Source organism: Alosa sapidissima, chromosome 10 (genome assembly GCF_018492685.1).
Source record: "Alosa sapidissima isolate fAloSap1 chromosome 10, fAloSap1.pri, whole genome shotgun sequence".
Lineage (NCBI taxonomy): Eukaryota > Metazoa > Chordata > Actinopteri > Clupeiformes > Clupeidae > Alosa > Alosa sapidissima.
In genome coordinates this window covers 18,477,606-18,499,965 of record NC_055966.1, presented here as the reverse complement: position 1 = coordinate 18,499,965, position 22,360 = coordinate 18,477,606, and the positions used below count along the sequence as shown (strand labels likewise).

Sequence of the window (22,360 nt, the reverse complement as noted above, 5' to 3'; positions counted from 1 at the left end):
TGCCTTTGGCGCTCTCTCTCATCCCCGGTTGAATTAAACTGACTCATTGCGGCAGATGTGCACATCTTTGCCTGCCAAATGCAATGCTTTGATTCCATCCTAATCCTAGTCCTCCGGTCCACGACTCCGGCATGAGCAGCATGGGCAAAACCAATTTAACAGAAAAAATAATGATGGCCTATTAACTGGAGGGCCAATGAGTAATTTCAATATACTTGGATAAGCACAATGCAACCAATTTGACGTAGGCTAGCCTATCATATGCAGACCGACTTCTCGATACAAGAATGATTCAGCAACCTCTCATAACCTACAAGTTCTTGAGGACATCTGTCTTAAATAATCCAATCCAGTTTCGGTATAGCCTATTCATTGCAAATACATCTACTACTGCATTTTTTTTCTGTATGGCGAAATTATTTTTTTGTCTTCGTCAACTGAATTGATTTGGGCATGTCCCTTTAAAACTTTGGAGGAGGCTGTCAACGAAAAACTTGGGAAAGAAATTTGACCTGGGTTTTACTAGTCGCTGCTGAGCGCTGTCACACCCCCTGTCTGTCACTGAAAGGGGCTGTGTTGTCAGCTGGCAGGCACCAGCGCTGGAGAGCCATTAACTGAATGAAACATTCGCATGCGTTTTTAGTGGCTAGGTGAGGTAGCCTATCGAGTGACAGTGACGGTAATGAGATATAATCTCTTTGGGGAAAAAGGCATCTTGGCTATTCTCTATCCGAGTCCGACTGGATTGCTAGGAAATAACATTTACCGTCGCACGGTGGTTTGATAGAATTCTTTTATGTATCCTTAAAAAATGTCTGTGATTTTCTTTCATCACGCTGACCAATTAATGCAATCGATATCAAGCTAACCAACATCATTGGCATCACTAGGACGGCCGGATACTATTCCACATCTCCAGTGGAACGAGTTACACTGCAAGAACTGGGTAAGCGACAAACTTGACATTCTTCTTATAGCAAATCGAATGCTGTGCGCTGAGCGTTGCCGGTGACCGGTGAGTAGGTGTTACGCATTGTTATAACTATCACACAGTGATCAGTGACAGATCAGTTGGCAATGCATTGCAAGAAATCCACACTGATAATTCAGATAGCCGTCTCCTGTCGCTCACATTCAACTTGTTGCATTTGACTCGTTTGAGACGTGTGAGGTAAGGGCATCTGGCTCTGATGGGTTTGAACCCTCATATTAACATCTCATCAGACGCTAAACTAAAGTTACAGAACAACCAAGTGGCAGACGTTTAGAATATTATGGCTCGCACGTATGTGAGCTGACCTGACTCTACTGTAAAGGCAAGTGAGCATTTCATGTCACGAAATAATGCTGTATTTTTGTTTGGCAAATGTTATTTAATACTTTGTCTTGTTTAGGCCTTTGCTTAAATTTTGTTGAATGGTAGCTAAACACTGGACAATTTCTTTAGTTCTAAAGACGTGAGCGAAGTGTGTAGCCGAGAAAGCTGAATTATGTTAGATTAGGCAACATCAAGACACAACGTGAATACGTTGAGTAATATTCATGAGTGTCCTCGCGATTTGAGCACACAGCGGGGTCTTCTCACACCTGGCCTGAGTGGAAAGTTGAAAATCAGTCAGTATTGCCAGGACTGTATTCGGGTTAGACACTGGGGAAATCTATTATTACAGTTTCTTGTTTGTTCCATCCATTCTGGATCATTGTGGCTGTTATTTTTGAAGTCAAGTGTAATATTTTCTTGCTATGTCTTGCTTAGTTGCGTCTCTTGAATACATCCTTTACCTAGACTGAAATGCTTTAACCAAGGTCTCAACACAGCAGCAAAGTATCAGATCAGGACGGGATCCGCAGCATTGTCAAAGGGCACTCCGAATGTGGTCCTTATAATAGCAACATAAACCACTGGTGCTGTCTTGATGCCTCATCAGGGTTTGGTTGCTTTAGGGTTACTACTGTTGCTGTGTTATTCCAACAGCTGTAGAGCTGTGAGTCATATAGGGGTCATTTGGAGGTCTGGTGGTGGCGGGGTGCAGATATTGTCCACGTTTGGTTGTGTAAAAATTCCCCAGCAAATCCTGTGCAGTTGTCTATGCACTTCACATTTGATGAAAGGGACTGCACCCTTGTTTGTTTCAAGCAAATGGCAGTGCAGAGCTTTGGCGTCCACTGCACACAATGTGCTGGGAGTCATAGCAGTTTCACAGAGATAGCGCCAGTGGTTCCCTGCCTGGTCATGCTAAATGAGCTAAACAGGTGAAAAGGCTTGGGCAACAGCTGTCATTTTCAGGATGCGTGTACAGCATATGTCTCTCCTTCTCTCTCACACTCTCCATATGTGTGTGTGTTTGTGTGTGTGTGTATCTGTGTACTGTATGTCAGTGTGTGTTTGTGAGTTTGTGTGTGTGTGTTGTGTGCATAGATTCCAGGTAGAATTAAAGGGATGATTAGTGTCCGTGTCTGACACAGTTGTTTTTAGATGTCCAAAATCCCGATGATTATGCCGTAGACCACACACTGCCTACCCCAAACAGCTGCCCCCAGTTCATTATTTTGGGGGTGAGGGTGGGGGAATGGCCCTGCCGCTTTGAAATCAATCTCTTTCACCCTCCCCCATGTCTTTAAGTGACCTCTCATTATATGTGAGTGAGTCAGAATGAGTTTCCTCTCCTCTCTCCCCGGCTCACATAGCTTAGCAAAGTTACTGCTGATGACCAGTGCAGCAGTTTGAGTGAATGGTGTCCCCTGACCTGGTTATTGGGTCCTTTTAAGATTGCATGACTGGTTTGATTATGATGATATGTATGTGACTGCTCGTCTGTCCGTGTGTGTTTTTCTCTGTATGTGTGTGTGTGTGTGTGTGTGTGTGTGTGTGTGTGTGTGTGCACGCGTATGTGTGTGTGCGAGTATGTGTGTGTGTGTTGTTTGTGTACATGTGCAAAATGTTTGTGTGTTTCGGTGTGTGTTTCAAAGCTTTCACAAACATTTATCCCCATCCTAACAGCCTGCATAATTAGTTAGCCTACCCAGCAGATGTTTTGCAGGGAGAAATGTGTCAGCCTTTTGGTTGTTTCTCTGTTTCATATGAAAGTCAGGTGGACGCGCACCTGTGGGGCCTCGTCGTTCGCAGCTCTGAGCGCTGAACACAGTGTGGCTCTCACTCTCCTCATGACTGTTCTCCCCAAGCACTGTGACAGGCTGGCCTGTCTTCTTTTCACCAAATCTTGCTTTGGACACAGTTGGCAAAACATCCCCTGGTGTGTGTCTGTGTCTGTGTGTGTGTGTGTGTGTGTGTGTGTGTGTGTGTGTGTGTGTGTGTGTGTGTGTGTGTGTGTGTGCGTGCGTGTTTGTGTGTGTGTGTGTGTGTGTGTGTGTGTCTGTGTGTGTGCCATGGCTGAGGAGGGGATGTCTGTTCTGTTGGCCAAAAACAACAACCTTTCAAAATGAATAACGCTGGAGATTCTGCCATGCAAGATCCATTTCAGTGAGCCCTAAATAGTCTATGGAATGAAGGGAGAGACCACTACATGTTGCGAATAGATGGCCCACCGTTTTCAAATGTTGCACTTTCTGTTTAGTCTTCAATTTCCTCAACTCTAAGTACTCTCACATGCTTGTAGAGATGAAGTATAAATTATTTAAGCCATATTCATCCATGGATAATATCTCCCAAATGGTTCAGAGGCAAATTTTGTATCTAGAGAAGGCGCTCATGTAAGTGAGTAATAATTGCAGCAAATCCTTCATGGACTAATGGTTTGCCTTATAAAGGAGCCAAGGAAAAGGACATGTTTGGTTTCAATTATACACTCTATTTCAGGCCTTGGCATTCATTATACGGGGCCTATTATCGTTCCTATACCAGGGTGCGCAATTATCGGACAAACACTGCCCTCACAATCCAAAAGAAACTCAATGAAGCTGTTGAGCACTCGAGTTTGTTATGAGTTAAAATGATGGTTTTTTTAAATTAATAACATACTGGAATCCAGTTAGCTTTGGGGTTGTCATGTGAAGGACAGGTAATCCCCACTAGACACTCTGCTGTTCATCATGTAGTTCTATGTCCAGGTTGTGTCCCCAACAGAAACTTTCACAGCGCAATGTGGCCACTTTCCACTTGATGGACTTGAGTGGCCGCAGGGGGGGAGAGAGAGGGGATGCTAACACCTACATTATCTGTTCCCTACTATAGGCTTCTGTGCATCTATTTTAGGCTGCTGTTTAGGTCTGGGCAACCCCCCCCCCCCCCCCCCCCCCCTCACACACACACACACACACACACACACACACACACACACACACCCACACCTCCTCCCATCACTCCCTCACCCCCAGCCTCCTCCTAACATCCTTTGCTTTGCTTTGTAAGTATGAGTCCATTGCGAGAAGAGATGGAAACTCACAGAGCTTTGTTGGATACAGTGGTGAACCCCCCGCCCAACCCACATTTCATCGCCTCTAGAAATACACGGATGATAAATCTGAAGGGCCGACAAAGCACTCCTCCTCCCTTTGTCACACGGCAGCCACTGTGCCAGTTTAATAGTGGCATCACAGATACGGAACCATATTTAGGGGACACTCAGGAGACCGTGCTCTTAGCTGAGGCCTATCACAACTGAACCTCTTCCAAAGTCCTAAGATACACAAGAGATGTACTATGTCCAGCGTATGTAAAGACACAGTACAGTAGAATAGTACAGAAGTGGTGTGAGAGTGGCTGGAGAACAACAGCTATCTCCTCTCTGCTTTCTTTGGGTTCTGCATAGTTAAAGGTCCGTGATTCGGTTTTTATAAAATGTTAAAGGTCGCTGATATTTGAGCTCCACAGCCAGTCAAATTACACCCTTTCCCTCTGCGCTCCCAGGGCACCATTAGTGACTGGCGGGGCTTGGCTGTGGCTTGGACCGAACCACTATGTTTGTTACCCCTTTTGTGGAGCCAAGCTTGTGTACAAACCCTGTGCACTGTGTAGCCTGCACTCTTAAAACAAATGTGTTTTCCCTATCTGGACACAGAGATGTGTTAATAGCAACGCAAGTTGTGTTGTTTTCAACACATTCGTTTTAAGAGTATGTTGCGTACGAACACTGCGCTTTTATTTATTTATTGTTTTAGTGCAAATGCTAAACAGAAAGCCAGAGCACCATAACGTGTAGTGTCCTGAGTTTGCCTACAATGTGTGGATCTGCGTGTGTGGAAGTTCTTGAATCAAGTCTTTTGAGTGGAATCTCAGCAATAAAGAGCATACATTTATTGATCCTACGTCTAGTTCAGAGGCACTGTTCCTACGTACTTAACCCCTTGCAGTGCATCTTTAAAAAAAACTCTATCTATCTATCTCTCTCTCTCTCTCTCTCTCTCTTTCTGTCTCTCACTCATGTACACCCACGCCCAATCACCTCATCAATGCCATTCTTCATTAGCTCAAAACACTCAAGTTGCCTTATAAAAATGTTATGAAACATTTCATCCTGAATATATCTCAAATGCCAGTAAGGAGAGGCATGCAGGAGGGCATGCGGGTTGAATACACATGGTGGGCTCATGATGCCTGTATAGTCAGTAAATGTATCTTTGGCTTTTCAATATACTGCATACTCATCATCATAATTTGACCCTCTCATGGAAAGGTTTGCTGGATATGGCTGTTCACTGTGTGTGCTAGTCTAGGCAGATCAATTCAGTAGAAAATAAGAGGGGCCCATAACCAAAGGGTATTGAAATAATTCCTGCTTGAAACGCATGTATTCATATGACACAACTTCACTATAACATTAGGCTAAGTACGCAGCGAGATTCTGAACACATTTCTTGGAATTGTAGCATTCCACATTTCTAGGAATGTCTATGTCAATGTTCAATTGAAAGTTGGACTCACTTGATAAACAGCACAGGTTACAGTGACACCATCTCGGTTTGTTTAACCATAAATTGTCATTGCCATTGCATGCCTGTGATACCTGGCATTGCACTATGTAACTTTAGTGTAGCGCACCGTACTGTTTGACTCACTCTGGTACCCCTTTAGCATCAGTTTTTAACATGCAGGGCAGTCTGATAGACTTTCATGGAACCGCTCAAATTGCTTTTTACTCACCGTTGTGGTGAAACAGCTTTTGTTCGCCCGAGGCTACTAATCCACACACACACATTTACATATTAGCCTTGGGTGTTACAGTTAGCCTTGGGTGGAAGAAAAACCCACACAAAATCTGATAGGCATGTTTAATAGGTAGGTAATACTATTAGACACTATTTTAAAAAGAAAACATAAACATATCACTCTATCTGTTCATGAATTTATATGGGACAAATATACCCCACCCTCCCCCCAATGTTGACTCGGCCTTGCTACACACTTGCTACACACACACACACACACACACGCGCGCACACACAAAAGGCGCTAAATGACTACCTTGATACCAGACCCTTGAGTACAATTCATGTATGTTCAAAACATGTTCGGCAGGTAGAGTTCACAACAATGATTGCCTAGCTGTTGTCCCTTGTCCAAGAGATTATCCTAGATGAGTTGCACAGTTGTATGGTCAAGGTTGACAATGTTGACAAGACCACTGAGTACAATTCATACACCGTGTTGCTTTGACAAACAGTTAACTGTAAATCAGTATCATAGCTGTTCTGCTATAGCTGGGGCTAACATCTCGTGTGGGGAATTTAAATGAGGGAAAGTGTTTCAGATTGCTAGCATTGTTTTCACATTTGTAAAGAGCTTATTAGAAGGCTACCATTAATGATGTAAGAGAATACTTACAGAGCACTTGAAATTCTCTCTGGATTGTGTGTGTGTGTGTGTGTGTGTGTGTGTGTGTGTGTGTGTTTGTGTTTGGCAGTTTTTGAACAACTGATCTGATTTACTCTTTATAGTCTAATACAGTCACATCCTCTTAGGTCTGTAGTAATGAAGTGTTATCAGTGGCTGGTAGATGTCTGTGAAGAGAAGCCAAGTGCAGTGACTTCTGATTGATTGCTCTTCTCTGACACATACTTGATCAGTATGCGTAGTCAGTAGCTTTAAAACTGTTGCCAAATGGTGCTTCTTTCAAGATGCTTGTGTGTAACCTAGGTCATCTGTAAGGCATCACAGCTGAGCTTGAACAGATTGAGAATGTAGACTGGCAAAGACCTGCTGTAGCCCTAACATCTAGTCAATAGCATTACTTGACCACTTTGTAATTGACCACTTTGTCATTGTCATTATTTTATTCCCTTTATCTGTGTCCTCCTCATTGTGCTTCTGTTCATGTAAGTAATATAAATAAGGCTTTAATTAACAACAACCATTCAGAGTTGAAAGTTTGTAGATATATGGCAACTTATGTTCAGCTCACTTTCATATTATGCTATTGGTCACCGTCACATCTCAAACAACACAATGGCACTGGTGAATCTAAAAGCAGCTGTTAACACCCCAAGCTGTGACTTCATGTGAGCCAGCTGTCTCTTCCCAGTCCTCTGGAGGTGTCTGAAACCCATTCTGGTGTCTTATCTGTGTTCTAACAGGCTAATCTGAAGCGGCTCTCCTGCTGGGATGTCCAAAACCCAGAGGTCGGCGTCCAGGTCTCGCTCCCGCTCAGCGTCCCGCTCCAGGTCGCACTCATACTCCCGCTCTCGCAGCCGCTCCCCGTCACGACCCAGGAAGCGGCGTTACAGGTACCTGCGCACCTTATACGCGTCTCTGTTCTCGGCCTCGGCAAGATGACATGTGCAGGTCCTTTCTCTGGTTGATAGAAGGGCATTTCACTGAGACAGCTGCGAACCAAATTGTATCAGAAAAAGTTATCCACTACAATGAAGTCCACAGGATGAGTGATAACACAAACACAGGACTTTATTTTTGTGTGTGTGTGTGTGTGTGGGGGGGGAGGGGGCAAGGGTTTGTCCTCCGTGCAAACCCTTGGGTGTCAGAGTGTGTGATTAGTGGAGATAGGGGCCTTTTTAGCCTCTGGCTATTTTTGTCTCACGCCAGAGCATAAGGACGGACATAAACACTCCACACACACTAAACATGGCCCTGCCAGAACAGACAAATTGAAACATGATAACAGGGGCTAACTGAGTCCTGACAGGCATTCTCAAGAATGTGAATGGTCAGAAGCATCTTTTATCTGGCAGTGAGGCATCTGTATTGTAGGAGATTAGTCTCAGGCCCAGGAGACCTCTAAGTTGGCATGTTCTTCATCTTAGTTTGATGTCAGACACTTCATTTAGCCAGTGCAACGTTGCCTGTCCCTCAAATAAGAGGTCCTTTACATGGTTAGAAAACTACAATATCATCTGTCATGTATTATTTGAAAAGCATATATATTCTATATGACTTATAGATTTTGACAGGGAATATGTGTGCTATAGAGGCGATTAATGTCACTTTTAATCTGTCAGTTTGGAAATAATCATTTTCTAAACTCTGTAATCACAGAGAAAGTTGATTTGATTAAAGAAATGCAATTTCTAATATCATCTGAGTAGGTATTTAATGAACTGTATTAACCATATGCCTGTTCCATGATATAAATCCGGTACCATTGTATATGGAGTGTTCTGCCTTGTTAAGGTAGAGGTGTGCACATCCAAAACGCAGGTGCAGGACAAAAGGGTCAGACAATCAAAAAACAAAATTGAATGTCCGCACACTTGCTCCCGTTTTGCTTTTTCTTTAATTTCACCAAGTGAACGTTTTCGAGCTACACGCTCTTCATCAGACTTGAAAAAGCAAAACGGGAGCAAGTGTGCGGACATTCAGTTTTGGGTGTTCTGCCTTGTTAGCATAATTTGTCCAGACAGCTGTTCTTTTTTCCCTTGTTGCATAAGGTTTAATGTTAGTGGAGGGGTGTGGACTACTCCTATTAGGTAGGACTCACGTTGACTGATTTCCTCTGGTAAAGCCATGGCTTTCATTTGTGGTGTGCTGAATTTCACTTCAGTTGCACAGCTTATGCAACAGCTTGTCAAGATTCTCACTGGACTTTGTATCCAGTTGCTAGAAGTCACTGGAGTGCAGTTAATGTGAACCAGGGGTTGTGGCCACCCCGTGTCTTTATGTTTTCGCTCGTGAATGTAGACTATTGAAAACGGCCTCTGATGTGACACACACACACACACACACACACACACACACACACACACACACACACACACACACACACACACACGTGCACATATAAGCTTTTGCAAGTCTCGGTGGACAACACCCAGCAACAGTGCTTTCACCTTATCTGATAGTGTGTGAATGGGAGAGGGCTGTCAGCAAGCTCAGCTGTTGAATTCCAGAGGGCTTATTTGCAAAGGAAAATTTGTTTTTGGCGTGACCACTTTCCTGTTGCTACCTTGGACAGAAAAGACCTTCCATGGGTGGTGTGAAACTAGTATAGCAGCACTTTCGTCCACGATCAGCATCAACGTGGTGGGGATAAAGAGTGTCCTTGGGCTCTTTTGTGTGCCAGAGACAAACCTCATGCATAGTCATGATGGATATCGGCCCAGTGTAGCCTGCAGTCAAGATGATCTGCATTATGCTATCTTAAATCACAGAACAAGTAACCTCAAAATAGCCTAGGCTAATTATTTAACCCAAGGTAATTCAGAACATATGCACGTGAGCTCATTTCTCCATTTGGAGAGGGCATAGAAAAGCATTCCTACAAGTGCCTACAACCAAATACGGGTAGGCGCCGTCCTGGGCTAACGTCTTCTCTAATGCAATAAGATATTATGATTGGGTAGTAGAATGAGGTAAGAAGAAATAATTGAATCATCACAAATTTGTCTGGAGTGAAAAGGCCAATATAATATAATATAATATAGTATAATAATAGCATAAAAAAAGAGTCTGATAATGAATGAATTATAATGAATCCTCAAGCTGCAATACTGTCATCTGGCAACAAGTGAAAATGTGATCTGTGCTTTTAAACATAGATAAGATTCTTCCGTGTACTACTCACTAAATTGCAGCTTTTCATTGAGGTTTCTGGGCAAGGCAAGCCTAGAGTAACTGGCAGACAGTGAGTCCTCCCCTCTCCGTCTTTCCCTCCCTCTCCTCTCTCTCTCTATCACTCTCCCTCTGTCTCTCTCTCTCCTTTACTCCCTGTCTGTCGGCGTCTCACTTTCTATGCTGCGCACTGGCGGTTTAGAGTAGAAATGTTTCCCATATGGCCCATGTGACTGTCTCTTTCCACTGGCTGTGCTGGAGCGCTGCATGAGAGATGCACAGTCTCTGCTGGCGTTCCCTGGGACTGTGTGCAATGCTCCCGTCTACGCTCCCATTACCTTCTCCTCGTTCAGTCCAATGAAAAAACGCACAGGGTGAGTTTGGTGTTTGTGTTTCAAGCTCCCATGCATCGGGAGCCATTTGTTTTTTTTAAGGATGATGACCGATTGACTGGTTGATCATTATGCGCTAGATTTATAGGCTTTGAGAAAATGTGAAAGTGTTTGTTTCCCTGGTTGACAGTCTGTTTTGTAAGGGAAAGATGTGTACATGCAATCTTAGTGTGGCCATTTTGGTTAAAAGTTTTTCTTTTTAGGTTGTGGATCTAAATTATCCGTTCATTTTGTATTTTATTCCGAACGCAAGTTTAACGCTGTGCTTTAGTTGATAATCAACCGGTGTCAGTGGATATAGTGGCTCTTTGGGATTTTAGAATGGAGATGGAGATTAAGTTGTTGGTTGATTAATGGTGAATGTAAATCCATTTAGGTAAAACTGAAGGAGGGATAGGAGTTTGAGGTGGGATAGCCCAGCTATATAATTCCTCTGTGATTGAGGTCTGTGTGCTTTCGATGCTCAATGACTTTTGGCGTGTGTGGTGCAGCAGAGCCACTGTGTGGCCACTTTGGATCCTGCAGGCTTCATCAGAGCCATCATGCCTGTTGCTTTTTCATTTCCTCTGCTTTCTACTTCAGTAGTGCTTCAGTAACTGCCCCCACAAAAAAAATCTATGTGCATATTCATAATAACCTGCTTGTACTGAATGTATGTCAGCACACATATTTACATATACAGTAGGTATATATTCATTGTTGTAGTCTGCGTGTGGGTGTGTGTGTCTTTGTGTGTGTGTGTGTGTGTGTGTGTGTGTGTGTGTGTGTGTGTGTATGTGTGTGTGTGTGTGTGTCTTTGTGTGTGTCTGTGTCTGTGTGTGTGATTGTGTGTCTATATGTCTATAAGATTATGATGCAGAACATGATGTTATCTCCAGCCCTTTTAACTTTAGGTTTATGTAACATGTCTTTCATTGGTTTTGGTCTCCTCAGTTGTGCTTTCCTTTTGCCCCCCTTTTTGAAGCTCTAGGTCTCCCTCGCGCTCCAGATCCCATTCTCCGGCTCACAACCGGGAGAGGAATTACACCCGGGAGTACCAGAACAACCGGGAGTTTCGGGGCTTCCGAGGCTCTCGACGGCCCTACTTTCGCGGTCGAGGACGGGGCTACTTCCCCCGCGGCCGCTTCCAGAGAGGAGGCCGGGGCGGCAACTTCAATAACTACCGCAACAACAACAACAACTGGCAGAACTACCGGCAGCATCCCCAGCAGCAGCAGCAGCAGCAGCAGCAACATCAGCAGCAGCACAACAACTGCAACAGCCACAGTCCCAAGAGGGGGCGCTGTCGCTCCCCAAAGAAGCGCTCCGGCAGCCCGCCCTCGCGCAGCTACTCCGATGACTCGTCCCGCCGCTCGCGACACTCCTCCTCCTCCTCCTCGTCCGGGGCCTCCTCTTCCAAAAAGAGATCCGGCTCCCACGGCCACAAGAGGAGGCGCAGCAGGAGTGTGAAGGAGGACGCTGCAGCCACCGCCGCCTCCTCCTCCTCCAAGGAGACCCGGAAGGGAGCCGCCGATGACGAGCAGGGAGTGGAGAACGCGGGAGGGCCGTCCACTGAGGCGGAGGTCGGGCCAGGGTCTGATTTGGGGGCAGGTGCAGGGGCAGGGGCAGGGGCAGGGGCAGGGGCAAGGGAGGAGGTGGGTTCTGGAGGCTGGCAGGCTGTGACGGAGACGAGTGACGCAGGTGGCCAGGGCTCGTCGCTGCCTGCCAGCCAGAAAAGCCCCTCTCCCAAAGGTTCTAATGCCACCAGCAATGGCACCCCCCTCTGGCAGGGCACTGACGGTGCAGCCCCCATAAAAAGTCCCCCTAAGAAAAGCCCCACGCCTGCCTCCACCGGATTTGGCTTCTTGTCAAAAGACAGCAGAGGAGATGACCAATCCATCTCCAGTGCATTTAAAAAGTAAGCCAAGTTTTTTTCTTCTTCCTCTCTCTCTCTCTTCCTTCTTGCTCATTTTCTCCCAATCTCTCTCTCTCTCTTTTTTTCCCTCCTTCTCTCGCTTCTCTTCCCCTCATTTCCCACTCTTTTTATGGTTCTTGGAAGAGAACGTTTCTCACGACAAAAATGTGTTTCAAATGTGTTCAAATGTGTTTTCTGTCTTGTATTAATCTCTCCCTTGCCTAAAAAAATAGCCTGCAGTGGATCGCAACGTAGATAAATATCGCTCAGAAATAGCTAGGCAGCATCAGACTGTTTACATTGCCTGAAGATGCTTACGACTGTTGGGCCAAAATAAGCATGTTTGTTAGGTGATTGTTTTTAGTTGTGTGTTTTGTGTGTTGTGTCGTGCTGTGTATTTTGACAGGATGAGAGCTGGGCTGGGCATGTCTTAACTAGCATAATCACTCCTGGGAGATAGTGGAGGCGTTTGTGTGCAGCTTGGATTAGTTACACTTCAAAGGCTTCTCCATAGCTGTTCTTGCAGCTGGGTTTGCCTTTTAAAAATCTTCACAGCACAATTATGCATTGTGTGCTGAACGGTGCTTAATAACAGTAATGTTGCTGAACAATGATTAAGAGAGACACATCATAACTCATGTCAGTGAATTTTGGTTCTTTCCAAAGCCTTTATCCAGCTGCTTTTGTTTTAAGAAGTCCATTTCAGTGTTAAGAACTTGCAGAATTTATAGGTAATTCATAGCTATATTTTATATTTTGCACCAATTTTTGCCATCAGTCCATTTTTAGTAGAGCTTTTGGAGGTATTTTCCATTGATCAGTTCATAACAGCCTCTGACCCAATTTATTTGTCAATTCCCAGGTTCCTTGAGGAACAGAAGAGCAAACAGCTCAGTGAGTTTGAGAATGGCAGGGAAGACAATACAGTCGAGGAGAACACTGACAGGAAAGAGAAGGGCAGTGGCAAGGCCACGGTTCATGTCTTTGAGAAAGGGCCCAACTTTAGCTCCAAGTTCTCGAGCCACAATGGTAAAGCAGCCAAAGAAAGGTACTCCTTTGAGGACTTCACCATTAAAGCCTCCTGCAACAACTACTCCAGGGGTCCTGCCTTTCATGGGCATAAGGAGAATGGAGAGGAGCATGATGATGATATTGATGATGATTATGATGATGATGAAAACGAGGAGGTGTTGAAATCCCAACATCAGATGACAGAGGCGGATGTCGAGGCGCCGAAGCGCAAAGGCAAGGCAGCGTTGTCGGCGCGTGAGCTCTTCGAACTGGCCTTCTTCCACGCCTCGCAGGACGCTGGTGACCTGGAGCTGCTTGAACAGCAGCTGTTCCCCAACCGCAAGCAGGAGCGGGCAGCCGCCGTGGCCGCCGCGCTGGTCCGCAGGGAGATGGCAGGGAGGCTGCAGGGAGGAGCGCTCTCCCCAGAGAAAGGCCCTAAGGCCCGGAGCAAGGACAAGGCCCCCTCCACTGTCACGGCCCCTGTCCAGACCCAGGCCCAGTCTCGGAGGCCAGCGGAGAGCTGGGGCTTGGACACACTAATGGGTATGAGGGAGAAGTCCCCGTCCAGGGTGATTGGAAAAAGGGGAATAGATGTGAGTGTGCGAATGGACTCTCTCGACGACAACATGTCAAGGTATGTTATTTTCAGTTTAATTTTATAACTTTACAATTTTATTTGTATAAATGTATATACTGAAAAACTGATTTTTCATATACAAATGAATGAATGTTATATTAGCAAAATCTTCACCTGACTGGTGTGTTATGTGCTAACTTTGGTTAGGATACTACATGTTCTTTAGGTATTATATATAGACTGTGAAGGCTTATTAAAACTCTGGTTGCAAACTATTTATAAATGGTTTGTACTAACAGTTTAATAATGATAACCTGCTCCCGTAGTTTTTACTGGAGAACTGGGGTGCTAACTGAAGGGGTGTTCTTGTGTTTGCCACAGCTCCAACAATGTTGTTGAGAGTGAGAGGCGTCTGGGTCGGGCCCAGCCTCAGCCTGCTAGAAAGGAGCCGGAGGTCCACTCTGCGGCCAAGCGCTCTCAGGCAGGCCACATCTGCCGCTGCTCCACCGATCTCTTCTCCCAGCACATCGTCACCATCATCCACAACGTCAAAGGTGTCCTTCAGCTTCACAAACTTCATGCCGTGCACTGCAGCAGATTATACACAAGCAGCACTGAACAACTCCAAACCACTCACACAGCTATAGACAAGGGCTAGGGCTAGGGTTAGTCTTGTAGACATGCTGATTAAAAGGATGTAGAGTAGCATTTATCCAGTAGGTTGTTGTACAAGAAAGATGAATGCCTATATTTAAATATGTGTGTGTCTGGAACACAGTTTGTGGCCAGATTTGAGGTAAGTGTTAGCCAGATAGTTATCTAACAATTGGCAAGCAATATTGCTTCTTAAGCCATGGAAATACTTTAGAAGGGATTACTATTGATATGTTCAAAAGCCGTCCTTATTTATAACTGGTTTGAACTGTGTCTGTCAACACTAGTTTGTGACATAATTACTTTGATCTGTAAACTGAACACATACACTATGTGAATGCATGGCAAAATAAACAATTTCGGCTGTTTTTCTGGGCAGTTCTCACACCACAAAGCACTAGGTTCAAATGTTATCCTGAAATAACCCTATGCTCTGAGCTATAAAGTTTATAGGAAGAAGTCGTATAAAATGTGTGCGTTTAGTTTAATATGCAAAACCTTTCACAGAACACAGTCCCTGGTGGCTTTTGTTCTGCTTTTTCACACACTATTTACAAACATAATTCTGTTTAGCTGAGAATCTTGGTCTGAGGTCTACTGTCTATAGCCAAGAATGTCAGGCCACAGTTTTGTTAGTCCATGAAGAGGCATGTTGTCCAAGCCTGTCAGAATGACTGAATTCCCAGTAGTGTGTTTTTCTCTTGTGGGGGGGGGGGGGTTGTTTTTACAGTGCACTGGGTTAATGTTTGGCTTCCAGTGATATTTTTCTAAGATCTGCAAGCTGTCCAGATAGATGGTTATTTGCTCCATTGTAGCATCCAGTGACATACAAAATCAACTTATTCGAGTTAGGGATTATTGGGTAGGAACAGTAATATAAACATAGATATTTGTGGCATTGAGATGGTTTTGCCATTTTTAGATTTCATAAACTGAACAGATTCACTTCCCTTTTAAGGAATCTGTTAAGATGTGCCAGTAGTGTTATATTGGCCTTGACTCTGCTCCATGAAAAAACGTTTCATTGCTTTGAGTCAGAGCCTCATGAGCACAAAAAGGGTAAAATGAGAAAGGGCACTGAAAGCAATACTTTGGAGACTACATTTTTACAAAACCACATTTCCCTCTTGTTTCCCCCAGAAATACATAAACACACAGTATATGTGGTGGTGATCCAATAGGAACCCGATCACCGTGAGCTGTTTCTTGGGAACGCCGTGTAGTTCCACTGAAATAACACGATAGTCCCTGGGATACAATCCCACACTGGTTCTGATCCTTTGCAATGGCCCTTCTAATGGCAAAGGTATTTAGTGAAGTCTTGAGAGCTGTCTTTAGTGCGGACCAAGTATGAGTTGGGCCACTGTAAACCTCCCCCTCTAAACTCTACCGTTGGGAGAGCCCATTCTGGGCCATCACATCAGTACAGCCCCAGGACCTCTGGTGTGAGGTTTGCAAGGTGTTACTGCTGTCAACTGCAAGGTGTAAAAAGGTGTGTTTCGCCCGCAGCACAACACTTCTCCTGCTCTGGGATGACTCTGACAGACAGATTCGCCATGTACCAGAGAAGAGCTGCAGAGAAGGAGATAATGAAGGCACGCAAAAGCCCAGAAATACACAGGTAGTTATGGAGATATGAACTTATGTTTGAGGTATTCAATCCAGCAGATGTCTGTTGTAACTTGGTGAACATACTAAGGTTAGTCCTATATTCCTTTGTTTGTTGATGTGCCTTCTTTTAAGGAAAAGACTAAAGAAACTAGAATTGCAAAATAGCAATTTATAATCTTTGGTTCTCCAGTCCAGTTTTTGTGCTAGAGAATGTAGGTGTCCTGCTTTTGATTTTAACTTAACAGTTTGTGCATTGCTTTTTTTTCCCCCAGGAGAATTGATGTTTCTCCCAGTGCTTTTAAGAAGCACGCTCACCTGTTTGAGGAGATGAAAGACCTCGGGGAGAGCAGCTACAAGGTGACCCAACATTTTGAAATATGAAGGTTCTGTTTTGGAAAAGAATGAGAGGAATAAAGAAAAGCAAGCGAGCCAGAGCACAAGACAGAGCCAGGCAGCAGCCCTGCTCCCACACCTTTAGATGCTCCTCTCTCTCTCCCTCTCTCCCTCTCTAAGCCCCGTCTATTCTCTGTGGAGAGGTCCAAACAGTCTTAACAAATGTGCCCCAAAAACTCAAACAGATGCACATTCACTTGGTCGCATTTTAAAGGCCCTCTCCTGGTATGGTTTGGTTGTTCTCTGAGGTAAAGCCTCAGAGAGGAAAAAAAAAATAATGTTAAAACAAAAACATGAGGGTGGCAGCTGTGGATGCGAACCAAATGCTCCTGTGTGAATTCCACTCAAACGGACACTAAACAAAACACATAGTAAGTATTACTCAAAAACCTGACAAGAACAAACAACCTTGGGGTCAGACACTATCTTAGCCCTAATGTACTTTCAAGTGGTCTTGTCTTTGCCCATATCAGAGCATATTTTATGTGTTAGAGTATCTTATTGTATAAGAATGTTACAGTAGATTTTATTCTGTAAAAATAAAGTGTATTATTGATTCCAGTAATTCCACAGTATTCATGTTGCACGACTGTAAAGTTTTATGCTGCATGGGGCTGAAATGCATTCAGACATCTCTCCTTTGTCCTGTGTGCTTGGTCATCTCTGACCAGGACTCTGTCCAGCCACATCATGTGTACTCAAGTGTTGTTGAAGGAGTATTATGCGTCCGACCGTCTCTGTCCGCCCATCACAAGTTCTGTCTGTCCAGGCAGCAGGGCTGCGTTTTGTATTAACCCAAAGTCTGGCCACATCGCTGTTCTTTTTGTTTCCCGCTGGCAGGCCAAAGGCAAAAAAGCCAAAGGCGACTCAATGGATCTGCGACAGGACATAGAGCGCCGGAAAAAATACTCCAGTCGCGAGACTGAGAACAAACATGAGCAAGGGAGAGACTCAGGAGAGTCCTCAGACTCAAGCCGAGAGAGATCCACAGAGAAGACATCAAAGCATCGCAGCAAACACAAGTAAGTTGAGTTAGCTCCAATCAGCTGTCATGATCCAGTCAAACGTCTCCTTAGTTTTGGCTTGCAACATAGCGACTTGTAGATAGATAGATAGATAGATACTTTATTGATCCCCAAGGGGAAATTCAAGAACCCGCCTCAGATTTGCCCTTGAAATAAATACTTCAACTGAAGCCCATCTTCTCTCCTTTCCTCTCTTTGCCTCTCTTCTCCTTCCCCCTCCTCCTTTCTCCTGTCCTCTCCTCTGCTCTCCTGTTCCCACCAAGGAAAAGCAAGAAGAAGCGTGAACGTTCTCATTCTTCATCGTCCTCCTCATCCTCCTCGTCCTCCTCTCATTCCAACCGGGGGAAAGACTACCCTAATGAGGGTGCAGGCCCCAAGGACAGAGGCTTCAACAAGGCCCGTCTGGGGCCCCGAGATCACGGGGGCCCCAAGGAGAGAGGACGGGGCCGCGGAGGCTTTGTAAGTCAGCCCCCGCCCAGCATTCAGTCGATTTCAATTGAATATCATTGATTCACATAGAACCATTAACAATGGACATTGTGTCAAAGCACTTTACACAGGCCTGAAGTTGATAGTATGGAAACAACCTTAAGTTAGGCGACGCTGTACAATTTTGGCCCAGTTTTAGCCCCTATTCAGTTTTGAATCAGGCCGAATTCTCATCCGATTTGTCATGCAGTTCGTGCAAGGCCCAATTTAAAGTTAAAAAGAACAATCAACGTTCCTGCTCCGGACCGGTCAGTTTGGATTCCTGCCATTTAGTTGTTGGCTGTCTTGCAAAGTCAGCAGTTCGAGTGTGCCACTTGAGCACAGTAGTGGCGACCTATTTATATAGTGTGAGTTACTATGACGTACGCAACTGATAGAATCACACAGTGTCAGTCTGGTTTAAGGCTAAGGCAGCCGCCATTTTGAATATGATCAATATCAGGCCTAGGACTGAACAAAACAATGTTAATTGCCCTATATGAATCAATACAACTGTATTATATTGAATTGAATTGGAAATGTGAAAATAAAGAGGGGAGTAGAAAAGGCCAGGAAAATGAAAAATAAGACAAGAGTGATCTCTCCATTCCATTGCTCTCCTTTTCAGTGGCAGTGAAAACTGTAGATAGATAGATAGATAGATAGATAGATAGATAGATAGATAGATAGATAGATACTTTATTGATCCCCAAGGGGAAATTCAAGGTGTGATTGTGTGTTGTTTTTGACCATTGCCCTTACCAGCGAAATACTTTTTCATCTGCAGCTGAACTAGGTTGAGAGCATAATTATATATAGTTATAGTTTAGAGGATAAAGGATATAGTGCAGCAAAAGTTGTCTGTCAGTGTCAAACTCCCTTTATGCTGAGCAGGTATGGCTCTACTCAGTCCCACTGTTTATATTCTTTTACATGTGCAGCAGCTGAGAATCAGAGGAAGGAGTTGGAACAGGGGAAATTTCCAGAACAATAGTAATGGAAGTGGCGATGGCATGGGCGCGCCAGTGCACAGACAGAATGAGGAGAGGGATCCAGAGCACACCCCCAAGAGCCGGACCTACTACCTGGTCCGTTACTTCCATTGCTCTGTTTCTACATCTGTGCAGATTTAACACAGTAGCATTGGTTTCATTGCTCATTGTTTATGTCCAGCATTACCTACTTTAGAGCATCATTATGAGTGTGGCTCTCAAGTGATTGGTCATGATTGTGTGTGTGTGTGTGTGTGGGGGGGGGGGGGGGGGGGGTGGTATGTTGAACAGACTATCCTTAGATCGTTGTAGACACCTATTGAAAAATATATGTACTTTACTGCCATAACTACTGCAAATATCAACACCACAGCATTAAAAGTGCCACATTGTTTGAAATTCCGATCAGTTTTGCTTTTCTTTGACCAACAGCTGTCTCTCTTCCAGCACGACGACAGGCAGGGAGACAGGGACAAGAGGTGGATGGAGAACCGTGGGCGCGGCCGGGGCAGTTTCGTCCGCAGCGGAGGCCGCTTCCTGTTCCGTAAGGCTGCCCCCTCCTCTGTGGCCACCACCACCTGCACCACCTCCACCAGCAACGGCAACACCAACGCCACCAATCACGCCAGCCCCAAGTGGACGCACGACAAGTTCCAGGGCAGCGCGGAGGAGGGCGAGGTGCAGGATGACGACACAGACCAGGAGCGCAAAGAGGACGCCAATGCCGGAGTGTCGGTCAGCTCTGGCCAGTGAGAAGTTAAGGGCTGGATTGGGATGGTGACCACCACCCCGTGAACTTTGACCTGGAAGCAAATCATCAAATCACCAATCATGCTTGTATTTGCTGAAGTAGTAGAGGAAGTGCTTGTTAGGGCACAGAGACAGCTTTGCTTGTGCAACTCTCACTGTAGATGAACAAACACTTGTCAACAGATGCATCAATGCCAATGATTCAGTCATAACAGGAGAGGTGCAAGACTGTTCTTTCAGAGGCCGTCAACAGGGTGGACCTACTCCAAGATCGGTTATGTGGTATCCTCTGTCCAGTTGAGTCAGCTTTAAGTAATACATTGTCTCTAAGACACTGAATAGCTGTATTCCAAAGTCCAGTGAAATTTGCTGAACTAGTCAGTTTGGAAAAGTTTTTATTGTGTATCACATGTTTTGTTGGTATTGTTGGAAGACCAGTGGAGATATCATGATTCATAACTTTTCTCTTCATTTATATATCACTTGTTTTACCAAGCACAAAACTGAGACAATAGGGTTGTGCCTCAGATAATAGATCTTTAGTATATCAGTTGTTAGCAGAATGAAAGGACAATATATATACATTAGATTTATACTATACTAAATTTACTGTAGTGAAAAAATCATGAACTTTTGCTGAAATAAATGATATATTATAACATATATGAGCTACCTTGCAATTACACTGAAAGGTACAGCAGTCTAGAGGGATTGACACAGATATCCAAACATGCTTAGAACTGTTAAATATCACAGTGAATGACAGTACATGAAGTCCTAACAAAATAAAAAGTTGAGCAAATCACGCTGGAAGTCATGCAGGCTTTGAAGGTACAGAGAGAAAGCTGCTTAAAGTTTTTGTGAAAGAGGCTAAGATAGGATCTAAGCATCGTGGCGTTCAGAGTGCTTGGGCCTCTTGTTGAGAATGGGACCAAATGAACAGAGGTCTAACCAGAGTTAACAAGTTGAGTACTAACTGTCTGCTGCAAATGGCAGTTTCTTTCTTTTTTAAAAAAAAATATTGTATTATTTCTTGTTAGGGGCTATCGAGTCATTTTAATGTGTATGTCAGTTTCCTGTGCAGATGATTATGTTCTTCTTTTGCAACGTGTTGTGTGTACGCTGGTAACCCTGTGGTGAAAACTTCCTAATATACAGTAATGTTTGGAGTACAATGTGCCTTGGTCATTTTTGTGTAGATTTCACTCATTCACATGAACTGGTGGCAAAAGTGGTAAACACAGGAAATGATTTTGGGGTGACTATTTTACTGCGCTTTGAAGATGCAAGAAATCTGGAGATATAGTTGTGACATGATGTATGTACTTATAGAGGCATTTTTAAATTTCTCTTTAAAGCTTTTGCTCTTTGTCTCTTGTTAGTTTTTATATCTTCACCAGCAGTGTACACCTGTACAGTGCAACTGAGTCCACTGGGAAAGGATTTGGAAATAAATAAAATAATTCAGCAATTATTAAGAGAGGTAAATGCATAGTGGCAATATAAGTGCTGTTAAAAATGTACTTTAAACTTTAAAATCTAAAATGACTGTTGCACTAAAGTGACCTGTGTGTCATTTAGGTTCTGGGTTGCACTGTGTCTATGTATGGGATGCACATTTGGATTGACATTTTTTGTGGTTTGGGGCAAATTGTTTATAATGGTCTTGTAGTTCTTGTTTTCACTCTAGATTGTCAATTAAAACATTTGGTTTATTTAATGTGTGTTGCCTATTTAATGTGTGTTGAATCTAAACAGATTCCTTTAGTCAGACGACACTATTGAAAGGTCACATCACCCACTCTCCTCAGTAAAAGGAAGGCTCAGAAAAAGTAATCTGCTATGAGGTGAGGGGACTGGATTTAGTGTAATGGCGGTGGGTGTAAGGACCGTCAAAATATTACCAACGACGGTTACAAACAACTTGAAATACCACTCATCTTGAGTCTCTCTGAAGGGAACATGAGCAAAAAAATATATAAAGTTTAGTTCATGAAACTTTCATGTGCGCATGCAAATCTGTCATGTGCACACATGAAAGTTTCAGGTGCTCACGCAAACCTTTTGTGTGAGCACATACAAGCCTGCTGTAGGCCTATATGTAGCCTGGGGCATACTTAGTCTAGTTACATTTTTATGAACCCAGAAATATTGAGTGCCCTAATGTTTTATTGCAGAAATATTATCCATAGGACTATTGGATAGAATTCAACTTGGTTGCTAAAAGTGGCACTTTGGGCAATTTGCATAATTAGCATAAGATAATTAAAGTGAGACACTACAGGTGAATATGATATTTTTTTTAAATAATAGATATCACCATGAAACTTTCTCAGTTGATTACTTATGTTCAGATGAGAAAAACATGTATTGCATGTTTTTTCTATTTTAATGTTTGAATATGCAAATAAGGCCCTATCTCATTAAATATGCACTTATTTGCTTACAAACAAAATCAGATCGTGTGATAAAGCCATGCTCAAAAGATTTTTTCCAAGGGAAAACACGTACACTTGGGAGTCTGAGTTGGTGAAAACCTTTAAGGAACCTGGTCAGGATGTTGACCTATTACACCATTCCAGCCTTCATCGTACCCATATGAAGAAAAGGATTGATTGTATTGAAATGGTTAGAC

The 22,360-nt window shown here is 43.9% G+C and overlaps 1 protein-coding gene across 6 annotated transcripts; it reads left to right on the top strand.

Annotated features, from left to right (window-relative positions):
• The first annotated feature begins 560 nt into the window (after positions 1-560).
• Positions 561-21,445, top strand: thrap3a (thyroid hormone receptor associated protein 3a). 6 transcript variants are annotated; one of them, XM_042108238.1, is made up of 11 exons: positions 561-946; positions 7,531-7,680; positions 11,315-12,247; positions 13,107-13,889; positions 14,214-14,386; positions 15,996-16,107; positions 16,370-16,454; positions 17,331-17,512; positions 17,779-17,974; positions 18,928-19,071; positions 19,423-21,445. In XM_042108238.1, exons 2-11 carry the CDS (start codon positions 7,559-7,561, stop codon positions 19,726-19,728), a joined length of 3,036 nt encoding a protein of 1,011 aa, XP_041964172.1. In that variant the 5' UTR covers positions 561-946; positions 7,531-7,558; the 3' UTR covers positions 19,729-21,445. The 6 variants fall into 6 exon arrangements, with proteins under 6 accessions (XP_041964172.1, XP_041964169.1, XP_041964170.1 ...); XM_042108235.1 differs by having other exon boundaries at positions 19,408-21,445; XM_042108236.1 differs by having other exon boundaries at positions 18,925-19,071.
• Positions 21,446-22,360: the final 915 nt, after the last annotated feature.

What these genes read in the sequence shown, in the direction of transcription:
- thrap3a (XM_042108234.1), top strand. Translation starts at nt 7,559, where the DNA reads ATGTCCAAAACCCAGAGGTCGGCGTCCAGGTCTCGCTCCCGCTCAGCG. An exon ending in CCCAGGAAGCGGCGTTACAG is followed by an intron (nt 7,681 to 11,314) that starts GTACCTGCGCAC and finishes CCCTTTTTGAAG; the next exon opens with CTCTAGGTCTCCCTCGCGCT. An exon ending in GACGGGGCCGCGGAGGCTTT is followed by an intron (nt 17,975 to 18,924) that starts GTAAGTCAGCCC and finishes TTACATGTGCAG; the next exon opens with CAGCTGAGAATCAGAGGAAG.